General features: G+C 41.9%; 1 protein-coding gene across 1 annotated transcript in view; it reads right to left on the minus strand.

Annotated features, from left to right (window-relative positions):
• Positions 1-23,093, minus strand: part of USP13 (ubiquitin specific peptidase 13) — a 47,975-nt gene extending 24,882 nt beyond the window's left edge. Inside the window, exons 1-6 of the mRNA XM_084292263.1 lie at positions 22,817-23,093; positions 13,967-14,092; positions 9,768-9,828; positions 1,955-2,076; positions 1,383-1,525; positions 968-1,152 (exon numbers count right to left, since the gene is read on the minus strand). Coding sequence (XP_084148389.1) covers positions 968-1,152; positions 1,383-1,525; positions 1,955-2,076; positions 9,768-9,828; positions 13,967-14,092; positions 22,817-22,975 — 796 coding nt within the window. The 5' untranslated portion in view covers positions 22,976-23,093. The remainder of the gene's footprint in view (positions 1-967; positions 1,153-1,382; positions 1,526-1,954; positions 2,077-9,767; positions 9,829-13,966; positions 14,093-22,816) is intronic.
• Positions 23,094-23,206: the final 113 nt, after the last annotated feature.

Genomic DNA, 23,206 nt, shown 5'->3' on the forward strand with positions numbered 1-23,206 from the left:
AAAATTATTCCATTTGGGAGAGAAGAGAACTAATTTTGCTCAGTGTTTCTGTGGCACAGCTGGTAGAATCTGACTACAGTCTCCTTTTCCTGAAACTGAATAGGACTTAAAGATGAAAAATTCTCAACTGATGTGTGTAAATAAATAAATAAATGGGGAGTTGCTGTTCTAAAAAGCTGTTTTTCATCCATATGGCCACCAGCACTAAAAACCAAACATAATCATGCTGTCTGGTATTCCTTTTTTTTCCCCTCCTTACATCTGCAGCAAAGGGTCTCTTTGCTTATGATTTTTTCTGCTTCTCATGGTTTTATTCCTTGTACTTCTCACACCCCATAACCCTCTCCACAGCAACACTGCAGAATGTCACACAATGAGAATATGCAAACAAGGATACTCCTATAGCTTTTTCCCCCTACCAAGCATGCATCACAGCAGCCTCATGAAGGTTCATTACACTGAACAAAATGTTACCAAATCACAGAACTATAGAACACTTCCCAGTAGATAAAAAAAAAATACATGTTTAAAAAGAATAGACTTTTCTGACTTAAAAATCATTATTCTGTTGTTGTTTCTATGTTATACAAAATTGAACCATTTGCCCTACACTACACAGCAAACTTAGCTGAACTAAAAATATTGTTTCTCAGGACTACACTGGTTCCAAACAACACCCTTCTTCCCAATCTATTATGAATCTACTATTATACAAAACCAAAATAATGTTTATATCAAACACGAAACAGGAAGAGAAGAACAGATTAAAAAAATGCAAGAGCTCTCTCCAAATGGAGTGTGTCGTTCTCGTCAAATTGATCAAGATTCACAAACTCACAGGGCTTCCCTTTCCATATCAATTTAACAAATACTTGCACTGGAGGCACAAACCCAGTTGGTAATAGATTTACACTGTTTGTCTCGTGCAGACAAGACTCCCCATCTCAGAACCTGCCAAGTGGCTGACCTGCTCCATCAGGAGTGATGGTTCCCAACTTCACTGCCAGGGGATAGCCTGTCTCCTTGTAGTGCTCCACTGCATGTCCATTCCCTCCACTGCCATCAAAGAACCACTTCCCACACAACACCGAGCCATCTGTCAGGTTCAGCCACAGATTCTCCCGCAGGTCACATTTTGAGCACTTCCAACCACTGCAAGAGAAACAAGCAAGAAATGAAAGAAATAAGTAAGGCAGAAAACAGTTCTGGATTCTCAGAATGATTCCCAGTTTGACCTGGTAGGACAAACCAAACATACACAGCCAGCGTGGAGCTGTGCAAGAGAATTGCTGGCTGAGTTACTGGCATTAATTTTTATTTATTTATTCATTTTTAACTCTGGACTGTATTAGCCAAAAATGATTAAACCTTGCTATACTCACCTGGGGGGAATTCTAACACCATTGTCTAACTGTACAAGTGTTTTGGCATGTTTAGACGCCTGTAGCTCTTCTTCCCAGGAGTCAGGTTCCTGCTTCCTGTAGGGCGATTTTGCGCTGAGGAGTGCATCACAAGCTATCGTCACCTGGAAGGCAAAGGAAGATCAAACTCAAAACCTAACATGGTTCAGTGACTGGTGAGAACTTGACATCCAGCCTGGTTGCTAACCACATTGAACTGTGTATCAGTAAGACTTTTTATATGTTTGGGTACACCAGTATTTTTCTGGACTGCAGTTATTATTTTAGCAGGGGAGTAAGCGCAACATATAATACATGAATTTCCCTGGGACAAGCTGGCATCATAATAAGAGAAGGAATACAGCAGGTAAAAGGAAATCCAAGAAACGAAGACAAAACAGATTTTTAAAATGCCTGCCTGTATTAGAGTTGGTTAATATCTTTTTGTAAAAAAGAAGCACCATAAGTAAAAAAAAAAAAAAAAAAAAAAAAAAAAAAACACTCCATCCTGATAAGAATAAAATTCCTATCACCATTTGCACACACTCACTGACCAGTGCTGGTAACTCTTCTATGTTTGGCAATGAGATTTCATAGTGATCAGGAAATAGAACAAGTTTTGCTTCATCTTCATATTCAAAGTCATCACCGTTCAGATCACTGTTTGTCTCTAGATCTGGAAAAAAAGATGGGGAATGTTAGCAGATTGTTCCGAGATCAAGGTTCCTAAACTGTGACAGTAGTACTCTATGAGGCATTGCCTGCCTGGCATCAACCTAGAAACTTACACTGTCAGTAGTTTCTTCTGGCTAAAAATATTTGTGAAATCCTGATCTAAACTGAAATCTCACCATCTCACCGTGTGCTGAGGACCAACATTTCCAAATTAATCTGATCCTTAGTCACAATCACAGTTGATCTGGCCCCTTTCCAAGCAGTCTGCTATTACAGACACTTCATTCTGGGAGGCAGCTAACAAAATTTTGCTCACTTTGGACAAAATCAGCATGTAATACTGATGTGCATTTCACCTAGAATCTTGAAACATTGTCACAGTAGCTATGCCTAAAGTGAACAGCAGAAACAACACACCTCTGTTTCAGCACCCCATATTTTTGGGATCACAGACCGGTCTGAAACACACTGCGGCCATCATTCATCTTCCATCTGTGGCCTTTCCTCCCAGGATGTCCATGGATGGAAGTATTCCCACATCTCATCCCTAGCCTCAGACAGCTAAAAGCAAGTGCAGTTTATTTCTTACTGCAGCAAAATAGAGATAACCACCAACCTCACTTAACTCTGGGCTCCTTTCACAGTTTGTACTACAAGCTTGTGTTTTGATGAAGGAGAAAAATCTCAACAGATGCAGTCTGCAACTCTAAGCTCTTGCTTACAAAGCAAAGAAACTGAGCATCTCCATATGGCAACACATCACCAATAAATTTCATGTAATGCCCGTATAGGAAACTTGACTGGGCCAGCATGGCAAAAACAAAAGTGCTGACCACCTCCAAAACACTACAAAGATTTCAACCTGTGCAGGTTCCTCAAAGATAAAAATATGTTGGATGCTGAGGCAGGCTTAAAGGCAGCAATCGCCTCTTCCAGGGCTTGCAGTCACACACGCTTCCCTCTGCCACCAGAGGGAACCTGAGGACAGCTCACATCAGCGAGTAATGGTTATCTCAAGACATGTGTAAGGTCTGCTGGTATTTCCATTTCTTTATGAGACCAACATTAAAAGCTTGTAGTATTTACAATATGCTATACAGGAACAGCAATGATACAGCTGCCTGGATTCAGAATTCAGGCATGCTCTTCAGCTCACCTCACCAGCAACTTCTGCTACTGACCTGACCCGCAGCTGAGCTAGGGATCCAGAGATGAAGGACTGAGTATCCTATTAGCAATCAGCCCCTGCCATCTAAGGACATCGCATACTTAGGAGCATCAGCCTTTTGCTTGCATCGGGAAGAGAAAAAGTTCCTTTTTACCTTTTTAGGCTTCATACCATTCCCATTACTAGAAAAGCAAAACACGATGTCCTGTGAGCGTGGCATTCTGAACGTCTGACACAGCAGACGTTGCGCTTCTTATTTTACAGAAAGATACACACAACATCATACCAATTCCAGGGAAAATAAATAAATAAATAAATAAATGATGAAGATTTAACTTGCAACTCCACTTGTAATGGTGACCACATAAAGCTGGTACACTTCCATTCCACTTACCTACTACTTCTGAAGAAGGATGACAAGGACCGCTAATGATTTTTGGCAATTGTCACTCTGAGGCCAGTTTCTCAGTGTTTATGTCCAGCACGTAAGGGTGGAAAGGACTTCCAAGGTCACACACTCAAAGCTCTTGATACAGCAGACAGCCTCATAAACTAATCCCTTATGTTCACTGTCAGGCAGGCCCCTTAATGATGTCAAGTTGAAAATCCCCAAATAACTACTTACGCTTTCAAATCTTGGCTTGTATGCAGAGAGCCACAGCTGCTAAGTATGGTAAGAAGTTCCACCTGTATTATATTTTCTGTGTCTGTGCAAAGGCCAATGTAGCTAAGAAAGCACGAGCTTAGCTATAATAAAAGCAGATGACCAGTACATTGGGAGGCAGTGGAGCCCACACTAAGTGAGGCTGACCCCATAGCCACTGGGCATCATGCATAGCCTGCAGGACACTTCTAATGTGGATTTTAAAACCAGTGCAGAATTTGACAAAGGAAAAAGAGTAACTGTGGGAAAGAGGAGTGGGGGAATTCTACTTGCAGATTTGAGTGTATTTGACTATAAGATAGTGTAACAATAAAGGCACTAAGTTGGATAAACTTTCAAGTTCTGTGCTTCATACAAGGCTGTTTCTTAGGCAAGGATGATCTTCCAAGATACCCTGTGTGTAGAAGAATCTCTGGGCAACAAAAGGTTCACTCCAGTTCTACGACTGCCACAAGACAACCAAACACTACACTTTCTAAGGAGCTGACAGCTTGGTGGTGAATGTCTACATGACAACATTCCCATTCCAGTAGACGAACAGCTTTACAGAGCCCCGTCAGAGCCCCACTTAAACACTGTGGTCACTAAAGCAGAGTGCCCATAGGTCACAAGTGTTGTGCTGGGAGGCCAGGACAACAGGGAAAGCAAAATAACAGACACGTTAAAACAGAGGCTCGACTGACATTATTTTGGGCAAGCAGTCAGTAGAGTAAATTTACTCCAGCTCCCAGGCGTCATTTCAGTGACAGTGAGAAATGCATTGCTGCTGGGCTGACTGAAAACAGCAGCTGCGGGTGGAAGACGGGGTACTGTAAGCCAACCCACCCGAGGGGAAGGAGTGGACTTGCCCAGATCAGATTTAGACAAGTTACCAACTGATGGCACTAATAATAGGGGCATAAGGAGATTCCAGGCAGGACCTCTAAACAGGATATCCTGTGCGTATGGATGTGTCTGTGTGTATGAAAGGGAACACAAAGGTGAAAATTGAATGAAGATGTTGACTAATGAGACTGCAATTACCTCTGAAAGCCTAGAAAGACAGGAATCTGGGCTTGATCCTGCTCTCACTGAAAGTAATCAACAAATTTGTGTCAACTTGGAAAAGTAGGATTAAGTCTTTAAATCAGTAATTTCTTCCTGAAGCCTCTAAATAATAACGAATTGCAGCAGCACTTTGCAAACTACAAGGTATTCAGTTCATTTGTCTTCAGGCACGTCTGAAACACCAACCTCATCAGACAAACTAACTAAAAATGAAGAAACAGAAGAAATATTTTACAGCCATAGCATTCTCCTTTATATGAAAAGGAAAAGCAAAACATTCTGCTAGAATCATTCCCATTATTCACTGTATGTAAAAACCACATTCATAATGCTTGCTACATCTCCAAAGCATTAATATCTCACTCTTGTTGCAAGATAGAGACCTCGTCCATGGGATTTCTGGTACAGTCATGAGTTAAACAAGCAAAGCTCATCCACCAAAGTTAAAATTCTGGACTACTTTGCTAGCACCATTAGCCTTTTTTAAGCTAGCCTAATTTTCCACAGTTCCACCTAAAACAGCAGACTAAGACTTGATTAGTGTAAGGTATTTGCTCACTGTTTTATACTCAAGCCAGAAGGCAACAGGTTTACTTATGGTCTGATCAGTTTCCCTGTTACTGCTCAGAAGATGGTACAATTTTACTGGGCTAAAATTTAAAAATATTGTCAGGACATACTAAAATCTTCCTAAGATACTTTTTTTTTTTTCCATTCATGAGTTTGTATATATCTATGTGTGTTTACTTACATAAACATAAACCTCTTCAGCAGCTTATAAAACAGAAGCATCCTTACTGAAAACAGGGTCCTGCTATGGCTGCTACGAGAAATTAGAGAGCTAAGTGGAGCTGTGCTCAAACCCAGCGTGGTCACTTTAACAAATGGTCTTTACACTTGGAAACTCCAGCTTTCAGTACTACCACTGCCATTCATGGGCAGGTGCCAGGCAGGAGAGGTTTACATGTTCTCCTGACTCCCTAAGTGAAAGTTTTCCTTCCCGATGCCTTCTCAGAGACCAGCTGCGTGCCATGGATACTCCTCACCAGTGAGGCTCCTCTCATCAGCAATTACCATCCTCACAGATTGCTGACAGAGCTGTTCATTTGAGTATTTGAAAACTGTTTTAATTGATGGTCTAAGTCAGCCCTGACTTTGCTCAAAACAGAGCTCTCGCAAATTGCTGCACTGGCAGATACTGTTATGGTAACTGATCTAGAAGAGGACAGCTGTCTATGGACAAATTTTATGACAGCCACTCTGGCAGCTCTCTTTAGACGATAGTTTGGTGTCTGGCATAGGCCAACAGACACCCACGAAGAATGCACCACAACAAGGCAGAAATGCAGAGATACCATCCTCAGAGTAGGTATCTAGAAACTAGAAGGTGTAACTGGTTGCGTTTTTGGTTGGTTGGTTTTTGGACAGGGGTTGGCTTGGGGAAGGAGGAGAGAGGGGAAGGCACTGCATGCAGATCTGGTTTCTCTGTTCAAAAACCAAGATGTAATAGAGAACAAAATATAAACTATCACTCCTAATTTTCCACTTGATAACTGTGCCAACATTTTCACTGAACCACCCATGCCACCTTCCAGCCCTACCTTTCTGAAGAGCACTTCTTGTCTTTGCATTTTTCAACATCTACTTCTTCTATTATTTAGTTACTCAGTAACACATTAAAAATCACTTTTAGATTTAACCTACTGCCTAATTTTAAATCAAGCAGCACACTATTTCCTCATTTTTCAGTTCATTTCCAGATCATTTACAATCACATTAATTCTTCATAATTAGAAAATTATTAAGGATTCTGCTGATAACTTTCTCCTGTGAGAACGGAGTCTCCGGTCCCTTCAATACAAGGATCTTCCCTCTCATTCCATTCAGCCTTTTGACCAAGATCTTGCAGGGAAGATCACAGTACATTCTGTTAATCAAACTGCTCCTATGTATGTAGTGTCTGACTCTCCTCAACTTTTCTGGCAGACCCATAAGTATTATTTCATTTCAGAAAAAAAAAATAGTGCTTTTTTTCTTATTATATTTATATAATTGTCTATTAATTCTGATCCTTTTCTTTTTGTTCCAGATTGACTAATGGGAAAATCAAGCTTAGCAATTATATTTTTCCTGGTCCCATCATGCTATTTTTGTTTCTCTTTTCCTCAAAACTGGTGTCACATTGACCATATCATGGCCAATTTAAGCAGGAGGTCAAAGCGTCTTCAAACTTCCTAGCCTGGATAGTATTGCAATAAGGACACTCGTCCACGCACCATGATGTAGACAGTCTGCTTCACGTATCACCCCAAATCCTGACAGCTGGCAGCACCTGAGCTGAAGTTACCATACCCACACTGCCTAGCAATACCTAAACAAGCTGGATTGAAGGCAGTTCACACATTTTTATGCACCACATTGTTATGCTTCCTGACCACAACACAGAACTCTCACAACTTACACCCTCCAGCCTCCACCATAAGAAAAACAAACAAACAAACGAAAAACAACAACAATGCACGCACAGACAGTTTGCTACGGATCTTTCAATGTTCAAGGGAAGATGAAGCTTCCAGTGGATTGACCCAAGCAGTCCGTTTCTGTTGCATTTGCTGGACAGCAGCAGTGCTAGAAAGTAATCAATGAGCATCCAAAATATGTTTTCCTAATACTAAGGAGATTGAAAAGGGTTTAATATCCTTAATAGACTTACATCAAAGAGGCTTATTAGAAGCAATGCAACAAATGCCAAAACTGGATTGGCTTTGTACACAAAGCTTAATTCTCTGGGCCTTTGGGGAATTACTCAGATACACCTAGAAACACAGTGATGTTAGAGTTACCACTGAGCATTCTCTATCCTTGCCTCACAGGAAAAACCCAAAATGGCAGGGTACATATATATATGGGCTGATTAGAGCCTCTTTGGTACAGACCACTATCACAGGTGTCCTAGGTCACAATAGGAAAGATAAAACCAAAACATTCTTTTAAGGCAAGAAGACTGGGAGCTCCAAACCAGTGAGGAAAATGTAGTTTAAAAAGAAAAGATGCCGAATTTTGCTAACCATCTCTGCTACTGTCACATGCAAAATGATCAAACTAGCTGACCTCTCTGTGCTTACACTTCCTTTGAGATGAAATGTCCTATGAACAAGGACAGGAATAATTTCTGGATTTTTAAGTATGGCAAAAAAATAAAAATAAAAATAAAAATAAAAATAAAAATAAAAATAAAAATCTGCTAAGCTCTCAAGGATGAGAGCAGAGAGTTGATATAACAACTCTTAGGCAGCAGGGGCTGCAAAGAGGACTGCAGCAGAACAGACAACATGAGATACATTTTCACAACTGCATTAGATTCCAGAAGCACTGGAAAAAAAAAAAAAAATTATAGTTCAGTGGGCTAAATCCCCCCAGTGAACCCACTTTGCCTTCAGAAGTTCACCAGGACCAAGGCAGTTGGAACTGCTGCACCAGATCTATTCAGTGGGAACAAAATGCTCGTGCACATGGATGGAATTTAAGGACTCCTCCAACATGGCACATCATTATGCCATGTACACTGTGTGCCGGCATTCCACAGTGACAGGAGCCTCAAAGAGTTATGCAGTACATCAGCAAGAATAAAGTTAGACCACGTTTTTGCACCTCTTGTTTACGTGTACATTTCTGGTGCTGTACAAACATTGCTGCATTGCAGCCAGCTCTGGTTCTGAACCAATCATTTTATAATCATCCAGTGGTAAGCATTATTTTTGATGTAAAATGACTGTAAATGGCATCTGCAGCCTAACAGTCTCTTCCTACAAAAGAAATTTCATTTGTTTATGACTTATATTAGACTTTTTTGCTCTCTAAGCCCTCCTTGCAAAACTTAGTCCAGACATTAACAACAACAATTTAATCGATCATAATCTGCAAAGGCCTCTTAGGGACACATTCCACAGATCAAAGCAATTCAAATGGGGAACCATGCTACTGTTTCCACTTAGCCATAAGAGCTAGAAATTATAATGAAAACTCTTAACCTCTTCATTACCAGGAGAAAAAAATCACTATTTCCTATTAATACAGAGAGAATAAATAATAGATGAAACAGAAAAGTACCACAAGTAGTGGGAGGAGAGAGAATATAAGCATTGCATCAAATTTCCCTCATCCATATGTATGGAGCCCTCAGGTTTTCTGGGTAATCTGAATCAAAGGATATAAAAGATTACATGTTTCTGTCAAAAGGGGTGTGGTAAGAAAACTGCTTTCCATGAAACAAGGGAATGTAGTTGTGGGCACAATGGAATAAGAACTGTTAAAAGATGCTCATGATGTACGTACTGCAGCATTTACTACAGGATTGACCACAACAATCACTTAAAAGCATTTACCTGTTCTTTGAAACATAAACAACCCTTCCCATGAAAAGTTGTTGAGCAGAAAAATGCCACACTGAAGCCTTGTTGTATCTAAGCATTAAGTATTGATAAACCTTATAAGAAGAGGACATTGTGTGTATATCACAAAGAGAGAAAAGGGACAGAATTGGTCAAAATTGCCTATCAAAACCTATGCTGTTTGTCAGTAAAGGGGCTACTTTAGATTAAAATGTTTCGTTTATGTATACGTACACCCATCGCCAAATATGCACCAGAATTGGTGAGCATTACTTGTCTGAACCACCTTTAAAAACTAGAGCCAAAACAGAAAAAGAAAACCCATTAGGAGCCTCAAAACCAGACACAATGGTGGACAGAACCCAACTACACGCACAGATAGGGTCAGGAAAGGATTGTGCAAAAACAGCTGTTCACAATACCTAAAAATAGCTTAGCATTCCTCCTTTTTGGTAAAGCTCCACCAGATGCCCCCGGTACCTTCTGGAAAGAGAAAGAAACAATTAAAAATGCATCAAGTTAAACGACAGTAAATCAGCAACAACCACATACCATCGTAATTTCTGACATGTGTGTATTTGTTCACAGTCCTTCTATCAAACCATAGCCCTTGTTCAGCAAGAATGCAATTTTTTTTCATTCACGTCTGACAATGGGCCAGCTCAGCACTGCTTACCACCCTCACGGAGTGGGAAAGCACCATCTGAATCCTTCCTTTGCTCTGTTAGCAATTAAGCAGAGTGTGTCTCACCATCCTCATGGGTGACTGCTGTCCTATCAACAAGACAGGGACATCTAGCATCACCCAGACCTCTCAACGCTAGATTCCCTCCAGTATTTCTCAATGACTAAAGCTGAATTAGAGTGAAAAAGAAAAGGTATTATCTGCATAGAAGACTCAGTCTTTCATAACTAATTCCAGTATGACCACTTCAATTTGAATTATTAGCTCAGCTAATTTTCTTCTATTAAAAAAAAAAAAAAAATGCCCTTTCCATCAGGAACTAAGACTGCTTACATCTAAGTCAATCCAAGTCACCACCATGTTTTCTTAGTATTAGATAGCATGGAGGAAGCCTGACAATGCTCAAGCAATTATTTAGAAGGGATTTTTATGTTTATTTTTTTAATTAAACTCCACAGCAAAGAATAGTAATTTCCTCGTGACATTCACTTTCAAGCACTACTTTCCCAATTCAAAAGTTTTCAGACTACTCGGGAAAATGCTAGTGGCTAAGGAAACAAATTAATGCACATGCTTCTTAAGCCATTTTTTAGCAGGCACCATTAAATGAAATCAAATAAGCCTCTGCAACTATAATGCCAACATGCTGTATTATGTAGTGTATGACATTAGTGTAATTGGTGAGGTTGTTAGGTTACTTTTTTGTTTATTTATTTATTTTAAATAATACTGGGATGCAACAGGTGGACAAAAAGCAGCCAAGAATCTGTCAGCCTAGGGAAAGCTCATGTTTGCCTCCCATGCCTTGGTAGGTGAAAGGGTCGCATATTTTGGGTGGTTCCCTTCACCATGTAAATAAAGCATTGACCAAAGCAAAGGCTTGAGTCATCAGCTCAATCCTGTACATCATAGATAATTTTTCCATTCTTACTACCAACTAACAGTCATTGGCTGCACTTCAGAACAAAACGTGTTATTCATATACATGAACCTTAGGGAAAGGGAGTCAGCGATGCAACTCCAGCATTCAAAAAAAAAAATAATAATAATAATAATAATAATTTTAAAAAAAGAAAATCCTCAATGAAGTAAAACAGCAAGCAGAGAACTTTTTTTCTTCATACGACTGGCATTTAACAAGTGGAAAGGAAGTAGCCAAGAATCTATTTTACAAAAGCAGCAGCAAGATACAGAGTAACCTGACTATAAATATATTAAGAATCTATTACACATATTCCCAGGATCACAGCTTCAGAACTAAAAAATGCTTCCAATAGTGAAAATCTCCATTTGAATTCAGATGCCTCCAAGTGGGACGTTGTGAAAATCATTAAGACTAGAGATTTAAAAGAAGAAGAATTCACATGCAGCATTTCTGTTACTGCCAGTCTAACATTTAGCGCTTCTGCTTGGTTTTCCCAAGCTGTTGATTACATCTGAACTAGAACTGCAGGTGTTCAATACTCCTGCAAAACTCAGAAGCCGACAGTGTTTGACTTCACTTCTCCACCTGTCAGAAACTACTGAAAAAGTTCCCCATTCACAAAACAACTTTGTCTTCTAACAGATGTGATCCCAGCAAATGGGAGCTGAGGCAATGCACCAGCAGTGGCATTAAATTCCATTTGCAGTGTTTCTCATACCGGGCGTCAACTGGCCTATTCCACATTTCCTTTGACTGCACCACTGCTAGATTTTTTATTATTTTTATTTATTTTATAACAGGACTGTCCCTGAATAATATCCAGGAACCCATCACTGTAAGAAATTTCATGCTTCTCTGTCCAGTGTTTTCAACAGGGCTGAGGTATTGCTGTAGCACCAAGCTAAAGCTCTGCCCTGTGCTGAATATTACCCAGGCAGACCGATGCAACAGTTACATGCTACGGAAGAGCGGCTAGTTACAAAATTCTGAACAGTTGAATTCTGGAGGAAATAAAGAAAAGGAAAAAACAAGAAATCAATCTTGGTGTTTTAATCAAAATTTTTCTGATGATTCATCAGATGCCTCTGTTGCTGCTCTGCCACTGGCAGATATTCGACCTCTGCTTAAGCCAATAGACTAAAGACCTGGCCCTTGTCCTCTAACTGAATTATGAGGAGATACATGACTGATACTTATTCCAAACACTTTTGGAAGCAAACAAGGATTGCTGCAGCAATGCAGTACATTCTGCAAGGACAATGCCAAGGGAACCACAGGCAAGAATAGCAATCTCCCTAAAAGAACCTTAAGATAGTATAACCAGTGCCTTTGGCTTTACTGTATCACACACTATCAAAAGCTTGGCTTAAAAAACAAAACCACAACAGAGCATGTGCCAGACACTTCATAAAACTGTTCCGGTGAAGGCCTGATGTTTCACATTGCTCAAAGGAAAACGTGCATAGCACATAAGAATCAAACAGCCATGGTAAACAAAATACACAGCTAATGTACGAGGAATCCTATTTATGAGCCTTGTATTAGGTTACAAAGTCTTCACCTGTACAGTATGGTCAAACACTGTTTCTTACTGCATGATCCAGAGTGTCACCACCTTCAAACATAGATGCCAGGCCCCTCTGCTACTCCATCAGTCACAAGGAGAAAAACAGGAACCTCTGAACTATTGAAGGTGTATGCAACACCGAATAACCGTCAGGCTAGCTATTTCGCCAAGTTCTTCAGCCAAATCCTTATCCAGGGAAGGAACCTGAGGCCTCATTTTAACCTTAGTGTACCTTAATATTGAAAATTCCCAGACCAAGTGCTGGAAGAAAGTTACATATAAGCAATGCTGATAGATCTTCTGCTCAGTTTTCTCTAGTCATAGACAGCATGTTTCAAGAGCACAAAATTCACTCAGAACTGTTGCTAAAACTAGACTAGGTGGTCCATAAATTTTAACGGTATGAGGTGAAAATGTAGTGATCAGCCTCACAAGGGAGAACAGTTCTGAAATATAGCAAACATCATTAATAATCTCTGCATGGGAGACATGCAATCCGCCTCTGTAATTCTGATAAAACATGAACAGTTTTCTACAGGAAATAAAATAAGCAGTCAGAGCATTTTACGTAACTCGGGGCCTTCATCACCCAGGGGAAACATTACTGTAGAATGAGAAAACTGAAATATTCTGTCCCACTCAAAGCAGCTATTTTAGGCCCTCTAACTGGCCGGAAGAGACAAGAAGCTATAAGCAAAGCCAGTGCCTTCCATATAGCTCATGTCAGAAGTCATCAATGGCCCTTCAAAGACAAACCACACAAAAACAGATGTTACAGAACACTGGTTATAAATTACTGTTGATACACAGCGATATGGAAGAAGAGCAAACAGGAAGTTTATAAGTGCACATCCATATGTGTGTGGGTGTAGGACTGAACAGCATGCAAGAGCATTAATTTAAGCTAAGCTTAAGATCACAGGCCAGCTCAGGATTAAGGCTCATGATTTAATTGCACAGAGATCTTTGGATGAAAAGACGTTGTGTCACCCTAAGCTAAAAACTTTAAATAAAAAAAAAAAAAAAAAAAAAAAAAAAAAACAGAAGCTTCCAGACAAATCTGAGCTTAAACTGGCCATTTGACATTTCAAAGGCACATTTCTAAAAAGCATTTAGTTACCCACAATATGTATGTAATACCCACACAATACATATGCAATATGTAGAAGCATGTAGTGAAAGATCAGCAAAAGCCAGGCAACTACATGCATCTCTGGGCAACAAGCTGCCTTTAAGATCTGACCCTCTGGGGCTCGTCATTCACCTTAGAATGGAAACAGTAGGATAGTTTGGGATCCAAGCACCTGAATTTGATATTGAGCCCCAAATATGAACAGCTTTACTTCTGTCATTCAAGGTTTGGCCTATGCCTAAAATGCGTTATCTAAACAAGCAAGAGACCCAAGGACTGCCAGGCTAGTTAGTTGGGAAGCACAAGTCTCACCTCTCTCACATGTCGCTTCAGGTGCAAATATACACACTGTCCTGTTTTCCGGTAATGCCTTTCAATGTGTTCCCTTCCAAATCCCAGAAACGTGTTCATGCACACATAGAGACCTCCTTCTGAATCCTAAAAGGAATGACACAAACAGTTACAGCACAGAAGGAACTGAACAGGACAGCAAGGACTCAGCAAGCAGAAAAAGCAGAGAATTGCAAACCCTTCCTGTTATCAGGCGAGCACTGAAAATGTGGCTTTCATACCACGTAATAGCATTTACATTTCCAGCCCTCTAAGAACCTTCCACACCATATCACACACAGAAACCCACTGAAACAGTTTACATTACAATTACTGATTGGTGAGTGTACAAACTGGAGGCCTACAAGTCTGTCCAAAAAAAAAATCCACTTGGTTGTCCAATCCACAGAGATTTGTAGGCATAGAAGTTAATAAAACATAGAAATAAGGACACATTTTTGGTTTTGTTTTTTGGTGGTGCGGGGGCATTTGATTGCAAGAACATTCTGAACCAGAAGTGTGGCAGAGCTGGTAGCGCAGGGATTCAGACACAACTTCTGCTGTTGATCACAATCTTGTCTGAGGGAAACATCTCAAGTGAATTTATAGCTCTTAGAAAGGGCTAACAAGAAAGTCGGCAAGTGTTTTGTGAACACTGGTCAACATCTGTAAGGGATTCTCTCTAGCCATGCAATTAGAGTGCTTGGAGATGAAAGCACTACAAAGGAAACGTAAGGACATATTCCTGGTGCTGCTTACAAACACCAGCACTTCAGTTATAGAGCCTGGCGGGAGTCCCATCACCTTGGGCTCTCCCAAAAGCTGGGTGTTGACTCCGGTTGGTATCAGAGCCTCACTCCATTGTATCACTGCTGCCAGCTCTCTGCTACGTCATTCAAAGCACCAGGAGGACTTTCAGTCACCTGGCTCGCTGGTGTTGGATCAATTTTTCAAGCCCTCTCCAGCTGACATTGTTTTGAATAGGTGGTGCATAACAAAGATTGAGCCTTTCAGAAGCACTGTGACCTTTCTGCTATTGAGAATGTGTTTGTGCTAGTAGATGGTACAGAACATCTCGTGGTAAATTCCCCAAGGAAAACCGGAACTAAATTCACTCATAGGCACCTTGGAGGAAAATAAATAAATAAATTAAAATCAGTATCTCTGGAAGCAAGTCACCAATCGTTCCTAAAAGTCACATTAGGCTTATACATATAAACAGGTATTGACTGAAAACCTTTACAGCAACAACTGCTTTGACAGCTACCTGCCTCCAGTCCTGCGGGCTGCTACAAGCCCCAGAGGGCCAGTCTGGCAGAGCACGGCTGATCCCTTGTCCTTTCCTAGCCAGCACCGGGTACGTACACCTTATTCTCTTCCAGAAAAGGAAGCTGAAGGGCTAGTAATGCTGGTAGTGCTAAGTAGTTCTTACTCATTTAATACCTGGCACAGAGCATCTGGGCCCAACAAGCCTCTCCCCTCCCACTGCTGCCCCAAAGTCAGGCTTGAACGTGCCACTCCAAACCCTATCAGCTCCCCCAGCCCCTTTCAAAAATTAGTACTGAATATTTCCGTGAGACTTAAAGCATCCCTCTGAGACTACAGCCCTCATCCATGAATGAAGTTTTAGCCCAAAGCTTTAGAAAATACCTGTCTGCTTCTCTTAATGTAAAGCCAACAAACAAGTCTCGGCCTTTCAAATTTACCCAAAAGATGAACGTATAACAAATGCTCCTGCCCTTGCTTTGCCTGCCTCAATAGTGCAGGAAGTTGAATTGAGCACTGCAGGATTTAAGTCTGTGATCTGAGGCAGGGGTTTAGGCCATCTGCCATTCAAACCTAACATATACCATGAAGTCACTCATTCAGCATCTAGATACCACAATGATGGGCTCTCTGCACTGGAAATAGTAAGCTGGTCAGCCATCTCGCTTCAGAACTGCGTAAACACTACCTGAGATTTCATTTAAAATAAAATAAAAGTTCATTGAATTTGGAAATATTCATAGCCAAGGCAAATATCTACAATTGGCCAAGAGGAAAAAGAAAAAAAAAAAAAAAAAAAGTTGAAGAAAACTAAAATTCAATGTCTAGTTTTCAAAATAGTCATAAAATGCAATTATATTTAAAATGTAATACATTGATTTTTAAATTCCACGTGTTCATTCACAGATTCATCTACTTCAAGGCCCATTAAATCTTGGCTGTCTGGTTTTATAGACTGTATTCCAAATGCTTTTGTATTATCTCCTCCTGTGAAAAAGTCAAGGATGTGTCCTCTATAAGAGGATCCTATATGTAGCCAGCCTAAAAAAAATATATTCTAATGTCAAATCCACAGTTTCTGGAACATTGTTTTCAATTTTGTTTTCTTGGAGACTACTCTCTCCTTTTCTTCAGGAAACCCACAGGACTGATAAGCTGCCTATGACAACAATGTGACACTTTCAGCAGCTGAGCTAAATGTAGAACCTGCGTAAGCTGGCTGTGGTTACTGACAAAACAGCCCTTTCTCCTGGAGAACGCTGGCAGGCTATTCCCTCGTGAAACTTGGAAAAAAAGATGACAGGATGTGCAAAAGCCTAAAAGGCCACAGGAGAAGAGGGACACAGGTAAGAAAGCGACCTTTGCAGAGTGCTGCGTAAAGGATTAGGCCCCTGTTTGGCACTCAAAGCACACTCGATTGCTATAAGCCAGGCTTTGTGCTGGTGAATTTAGCCCTACTGAAAACACAACCAGTGCTGGAGGAACGATGTTTTACATAGCTGTGGCATGTAAATCCCTGTAACTGACATTTAGCTTAGACATGTGTGAAAGTTCATGCTGGAGAAAGGCTCTAGCCTCTGGTACTGACGACACTCTGTAGGACTTCATACGTGCCCATGGCACCAGATATCAACAGCTTTCAAACACCACTAAACATGATCAGGATTTGAACTAATGACCTGCATCCCATTACCGAACTCTCTGAAATCCATGGTTTAGCAATTTTAGCTCCTGAGGCAGCTTAGACAATAAGGAATTTATAAAAGCACAGTTGGTGTGGTGGCTCTACTGACTCGGCAAGCAGTTACATGCTTGGGCACAACACCTACTGCACAGCCGCTCACTTCAGACCCACTAGGACAACAGCAACAGCAACACTCGCTGTGAAGGTGTCAGAGAAGAGGAAAATGAAAAGAGTAAAATGGAAATTCTACTTCTTCCAAGTCTCCATATCCCAAACACAAAGAATGAAGTTTGTTCACCCTATTGCCTATGAAGTTCCAACCGTGGCAGACTGTGTTCTTCCCTGTCTCCATCAGTGTTTCCCTACAAAAAACACAACTCTGTAGGACTCTTTCAGGCTCTGTTCAGAGTGTCTGTTCATCAGTAATTGCCATAATTAATCTGGCTGTGGCTGCGAGACTCCTGTTGGATAATGGCAATCCAACCTCTAATATATCTGGAACAGTTACAGTAACATTCCTTGCGTACACATGTTGCATCGAGTCCCCCTACAGCACAACTAAATGACACATCTTTCATTTCAGGACAGGCTTAAAAAGAATAACAGAAGTTTCAGTACTGAATATTCATCTAAACATAATAAGTTACAATGAAGAGTAAAAAGAAAGCCTGTCTCTGTCATGCACCAGTACTACCAACATCAAAACAAGGAAAAACAAAGCAGCCAACCCGCTGAACACACTGGCACAGAGAGAGGGCTCCAGCAAAACAAAAAACCCACTTCTGAATTTCCATTTCAATAAATATGGCAACTGCCTTGGGGCTGGGGAGGAGTGTGCTGAAGTCAAGGAATATAGCAAGTGACTTTCAACAGGAATATGGGGTATGAACACTGGCATCAGTCTGCCTGTTAGGCAACTGTCCGCTATCAGCCACAAGTGAGAAGCAAGCAGTGGTGACAAAAGGAAAGCAGAAAGTGAACGATAAGAAGAGAGCAAAGTTGGGCATCTGGTAAAGAGGAGGAGGGAGAAGGAACCAACAATTAGAAAAAATGAACAGAGCAGCACAGACAAACTGAGGCACTGATTGTGAACAAGGAGTGGAGAGGAGCTGTGTACTGCTGGAACTGGGGAAAGATGAGAAAGATGGGAAAAGAGCTGTGTCAGCCAGAAAAAAAGGACCAGAACAATCATCCAGGAGTAGGAAATAAAGAGTAGGGCTTGTAATAACTGGACTTTAAGCTTCAAGCTTGAAAGAAATCTCTCCCCTCTCCACCTTGAAAAAAAGGGAGAAAAATATCTAAGTCATTTTTTTATCCCACTTTGAGAGCAATATGCAAAACACTGACCAGCTTGAAGAAAGTACAAACCAATTCACTGCCTCAATAATTTGGAGGCAGCGAATAACAATAATTTGCAATAAATAATAAGCTACAACTAGGCCATAATCATTTGTCTGGAGTATTCTGTTTGTCTCGGTGTGTTGTAAGCCAGGTATATAAGCCAGGCAGGAGGTGCCCATTTCTAGACAGCTGCACGCAGCATGGTCACAGATGTCTGTTGCATGCTGCAAACTCTCAAAGACTTCAGTTTCAACTACTGTCTGATAAATTCTTTGGGAATTGTCCTAACATTACCATTAGAGTTCCCAAACCACACCAATGTCACCAAAATTCACAAAGGAAGCTGCTGTCAGCAGCAAGGTTTTCCAGCGGAGAGAAGCCAAGTTTTAAGCTGCTCAAAAATACACAATACAGCATCTACATCTAAAGGACCGAGCCATCTACAGAACCAGGCAGCCTGGTCCTGTAGCTCTGTTGGACTCATGACGTGTGCTGCAGCTGTAACCAATGCCCTTTGCGGAGAATGCCTCTGAGCACATCCATCTAGGACACGCGCAGACTGCATGTAAGCTGTTCTTACAATCCTGTTTACATCCTTTTTCTAGCAGTCATCTCCCCCTCTGATGTCTCTGGTCTAAAATGATCAGAGGTCATTGAGACAGGGATCCCATTAAAAGGTGGGATTTTCAGCTGAATACTATACTTCTGTTCAAGCAACAATAAATAAGAGGACAAAAGATTAAGCAAACATAACCTTTCTGTCTCCTGTGTTCTACTGAACAGCACAAAGTCAAGTTCATCTGCCAGAAGAGGAAGAGAGAGAACTGCAGAGAAAGTGAGAGAGAAGAAGCCTTCATCTCAGGAGCATGGATACAGAAAAATAGTCACCAGAAGGGGCTGTGCATCAGGTCTGGAGACTGGGAAGTACAGGATTTCATCTTTCCAATTGTTTGAAAGGGGTATGAAAGGCTATTGCAGCTTCTGGACCAGTCACTGGAGGGAGTGATACTCACACTGGGCCTCACTCGCATTTTGTAGACAGCTTTCCTTCCTGTCTCAATTCCTGTATAAAGAATCAAAGGCTAACTCGAATAGGAGCCTTCATGAAAGAAACGTTTTTTCTAGAAGCTGCCAAAAAAAAAAAAAAAAAAAAAAGGTAATTAACAATTACATTAAAAAGGTATAGTTTCTCATCTTTTGAGACTAGCAAGCTAAGAAGTGTCACTAGTGCTCTCAAGTGCACAGATATTTCCCTTGTGCTTCTGCTGACTTTCCTGGAAACTAACCCTCGTACATTCTATTGGAAATAGGCCAAATCTAAAGATGTGAATTTAGACTTCAGGAAAGCATCAGGCTGAACTTCTCACCCATCTGGTGATCTTCCTACCAATAGTACCTGAGAAGATCATCATGCTAGGGTTAATCCACAAGGCAAAAGTACACTGAATATCCACTTGTAGCTCTCCTGTGCTCACACTTCTGAAATCTCTAAACTAATGACTCTCTCTGTAGCACAAAAACTCCATTGTTCTCAGATCTTCACCCAGGGAAATAAGATTTAAAACTCAAGACAAGAGAACAGTGAGTTAACAGATTTTGAGAACAGTCAGTGAAGAGCCTGCACCCACTAGAACATGCTATTCAGTGAGACTACATTGCTTAAATCCAGACAAGAAGAGACGACCAACAGACTGACAAACAGGTCTGTGAAAGCCTGGTCTTGCAGCCATGTTAAACTTTGCACAGCTCTAAGTATAAGGTTCCCCAGCACCTCATTTTCTTCGGCAGCCTCTACCACAAACACCTCTGGTTCTGAACATCTCACCCCTCCTGGTCCTTCTCATAATTCCCCTCCTAGTCCTTCTCATAATTGCCGGAGAACCTTTCTCTGTAATAATAATGGTTTGTATCATAGTGCTCGTAGATCTGATGGTGTTTAAAAATTGCGTTTCCTTTCAGGGATGGTAATAGTAATCAATATGGAAGAATACTGACGAAACTTGAATATAGAGATGCCGGATAACTGTATGTGCTGCTTTAAAAGATACCTACAAATACTCAGGAAGTTTACTTCTTCAAAGAAGGAAAATAACACAAATAAAGCTTGAAGACAGTCTTATGGCATTAACTGCTGAAATAGATCTGATATTGAAGAAAAGTGACAGAAGAAAACCTTTTGCATTGAGTTAACTGCAGACAGAGGCATGCTCAAGTTAGAAGTGTAACAAGAAGCATATTTGAAACGGCTAAGTGAGAAGGTGTGAGGAAATACCAAGAAATTACAAGAGGAAAACACCTCCCCCATCAAAAATGTAACCTGAAATCAATCTTACCATAGATAATAAAACCCAGAGGACATGTTTTTAAACATTGACTATTTGCTTTAACATTATAGAAAGAATAAAAAAAACACCTGTGTACCATCTTTCAAAAAAAAAAAAAAGAGGCTGGTACATCAACAGGGAGATGCTCACATAGGTCACACAAAGCTGACCTAAGAAAATAAGTCACTGACCAACCCAACACAACACACACAGAGATCAATGCCTTCCTTCAGCCAAGTCAGCAAGCTATCTGTGTCCTTCTCGCACTGTGAAATAAGACTAAAAACAAAGTCTTGATACTTTTAACTTTGTGCATGAATGTATTTTTCCTGAGAAATTACACATTTGCTCTTTATAATTGTCATCCTAGAAACAATATCTAAGTATCTGGTAGAGTTTAAAAAAAAAAAAAAAAAAAAAAGGAAAAAAAAAATCTGAGACAAGTCTTTGGCCCAACTAAGTTGAGGAGCAGTATGTGCTGAAAAGCTGTGGAAAACAACAGAAACTGAGCCCAATTTTACACAATTTTATTTTTACTAGTACTGCACAGGCTCAGTGTAGCCTTTTGCTCAGTGAATGCCTATAATCCATTTTAAACCAAAAGACTCTAATGGCTGAGGGCAACACTTTCACAAATCTGAAATCTCTGCCTAATGAAGTCAAAAGGATAAAACATTTCTGGGAAAAAAAAAATAATAAAAAATAAAAAAAAAAATCACACTGCGACTCCAGCTCCCTTTTGGTTAGGTTTATGCATAGCTTTTGTTAAGCATACCTCGGTCTTGCTCAAGTGTTCCATTTTGTTCATTGTTTATAAACACAGTTTTTGCTGTGTTTGTTGTGGGATCAATTGTTTTAGTTTTTTGATTTGTAGCAGTATTTGACATCCCTTCCTACTGGTAAATGGAAACTTTCTATAAACCATAACGTTCGCCTGAAAGTGACATGAAGCATGTGCTCACCTGAGCAGAAACTTGAAGGAAAGATTGTGGCAGACCGATTCAACCCCCCACCCCGCCCACAGAAAAAAAACTTATTAAGCATATAATGCAATTAGTGCCTGTGCAGAGAGTCTGATTTGGCAGTTTTAATCAGACCGCCTCCTGGTACAGTCAGGGCTGCTGGGCGACACTTGAGATCTGAAGTGCGCGGGTAAAAATAACCTCCGTACAACAAGATGTGATGAACACCAGACAGCTGAGTCACCTTTAAAACCAATTTCGATTTTCTGTGTTAGGAGAGATTATCAAAAAGAGGTGGATAAAAGATTCAAAAATCTGTCGGAAATGTTTCTTTAGTTGAATGTTCCGTAATGTAAACCCCAAGCTTCCCTGAGGTTGCTCCCGATGACTTTGACATCAACATGGAGCGCTCAGTCGCCACTGGGAAACCTCACCTTCACGTGGAGAAGCAATTTTGAATAAAACTTCAGCTCCACTTAAAAAGTGCAATTTTTAAACACGTCTTCCTCACACATCATCAACTATTATCATTTATGAAGGCTGACAGTGGTTTCAACAAAGGGAAAAAAAACAACTTTGGCCCCAAATTTGCCACTGAACGTGTGTGATCTGTGGAGGTGGTGGATGAGTCGCAAGCCAGCTGAACCATGACAGAAAACGAAAGCCTGCCATGCACCACACGCTGACCCAACAGCCGCCGTAGGGGCCTGTGGGGACACACAGTGAGCCCTCAAAGCCCAGTGGTGTGCCTGAAGCAAACCCTGGGCGAGGAATCAAGGAAGGACCTCCTCGGGAGGATTTCCCTGAGGATTTCCAGGTTGACCCTGCACTTTGGAAGCTTTCTCACATCTCAAACGTGAGGATGGAGACAGCGGGCGAGCAAAGCGATCGGCGTTTGCCAGCCAAAACGCCCGAGCGAGGAGGCCGCCCGCTGCCCCTCGCCACCACCTCGCTGTGAGGAAAACGACGGCTCCCGGGGCTGCCCGCGGCCCTGACACAACCCGCGGCCGGTGGCGAGCGGGAAGGGGCTGAGGGGGAGCCGGGGCAGGTGGCGACGGCCGGGGAAGGGACGAGGGAGGGGACCACGGAGCCTGAGGAGGGGCAATGCGGGAGGCCGAGGCCTGGCGAGGGGCAGCGGGGCCGGGCTGGGGCCGGCTGGCCGCAGGGAGCCGGCGGGGGGCAGCTCGGCAGCGGGGCGGGGTGGAGGGGGGGTCGGAGAGGGAAACGGGGAGCGGCGGCTCCGCGCTGCACTCACGGGCGAGTCGTAGGAGAAGGCGCACTCCGTCTTGTAGACCCGGTCCCCTGACTTGGGCACCCGGATCGTGGGCATGTAGGGGACGAGCAGCTCGCCCAGGTCGCCGGCGGCCATCTGCGCGTCGCCACCGCCGCCGCCGAAGAGCGCGGCCCGCTGCATGTTCGCTGCCTGCCGCCGGCCGGCCGAGGGCAATGGAGGCGGAGGGCACCGGGCCGGGGCCGGGGCAGGGCGCGGCGGTGGCGGCGGCAGCAGCGAGAGCCGGGCCCGGGGGAGGAGGGGAGGTGGAGGAGGAGGAGGAGGAGGAGGAGGGAAGCTGCTATTTTTAACCCAATGGCAGCGGCACCAGCTGCGGCGGCACCGGGGGGTCCCCTCGGGCCGGCCCTCGGCCGG

This window comes from Netta rufina (genome assembly GCF_964035555.1).
Source record: "Netta rufina genome assembly, chromosome: 9".
Taxonomy (NCBI): Eukaryota; Metazoa; Chordata; class Aves; order Anseriformes; family Anatidae; genus Netta; species Netta rufina.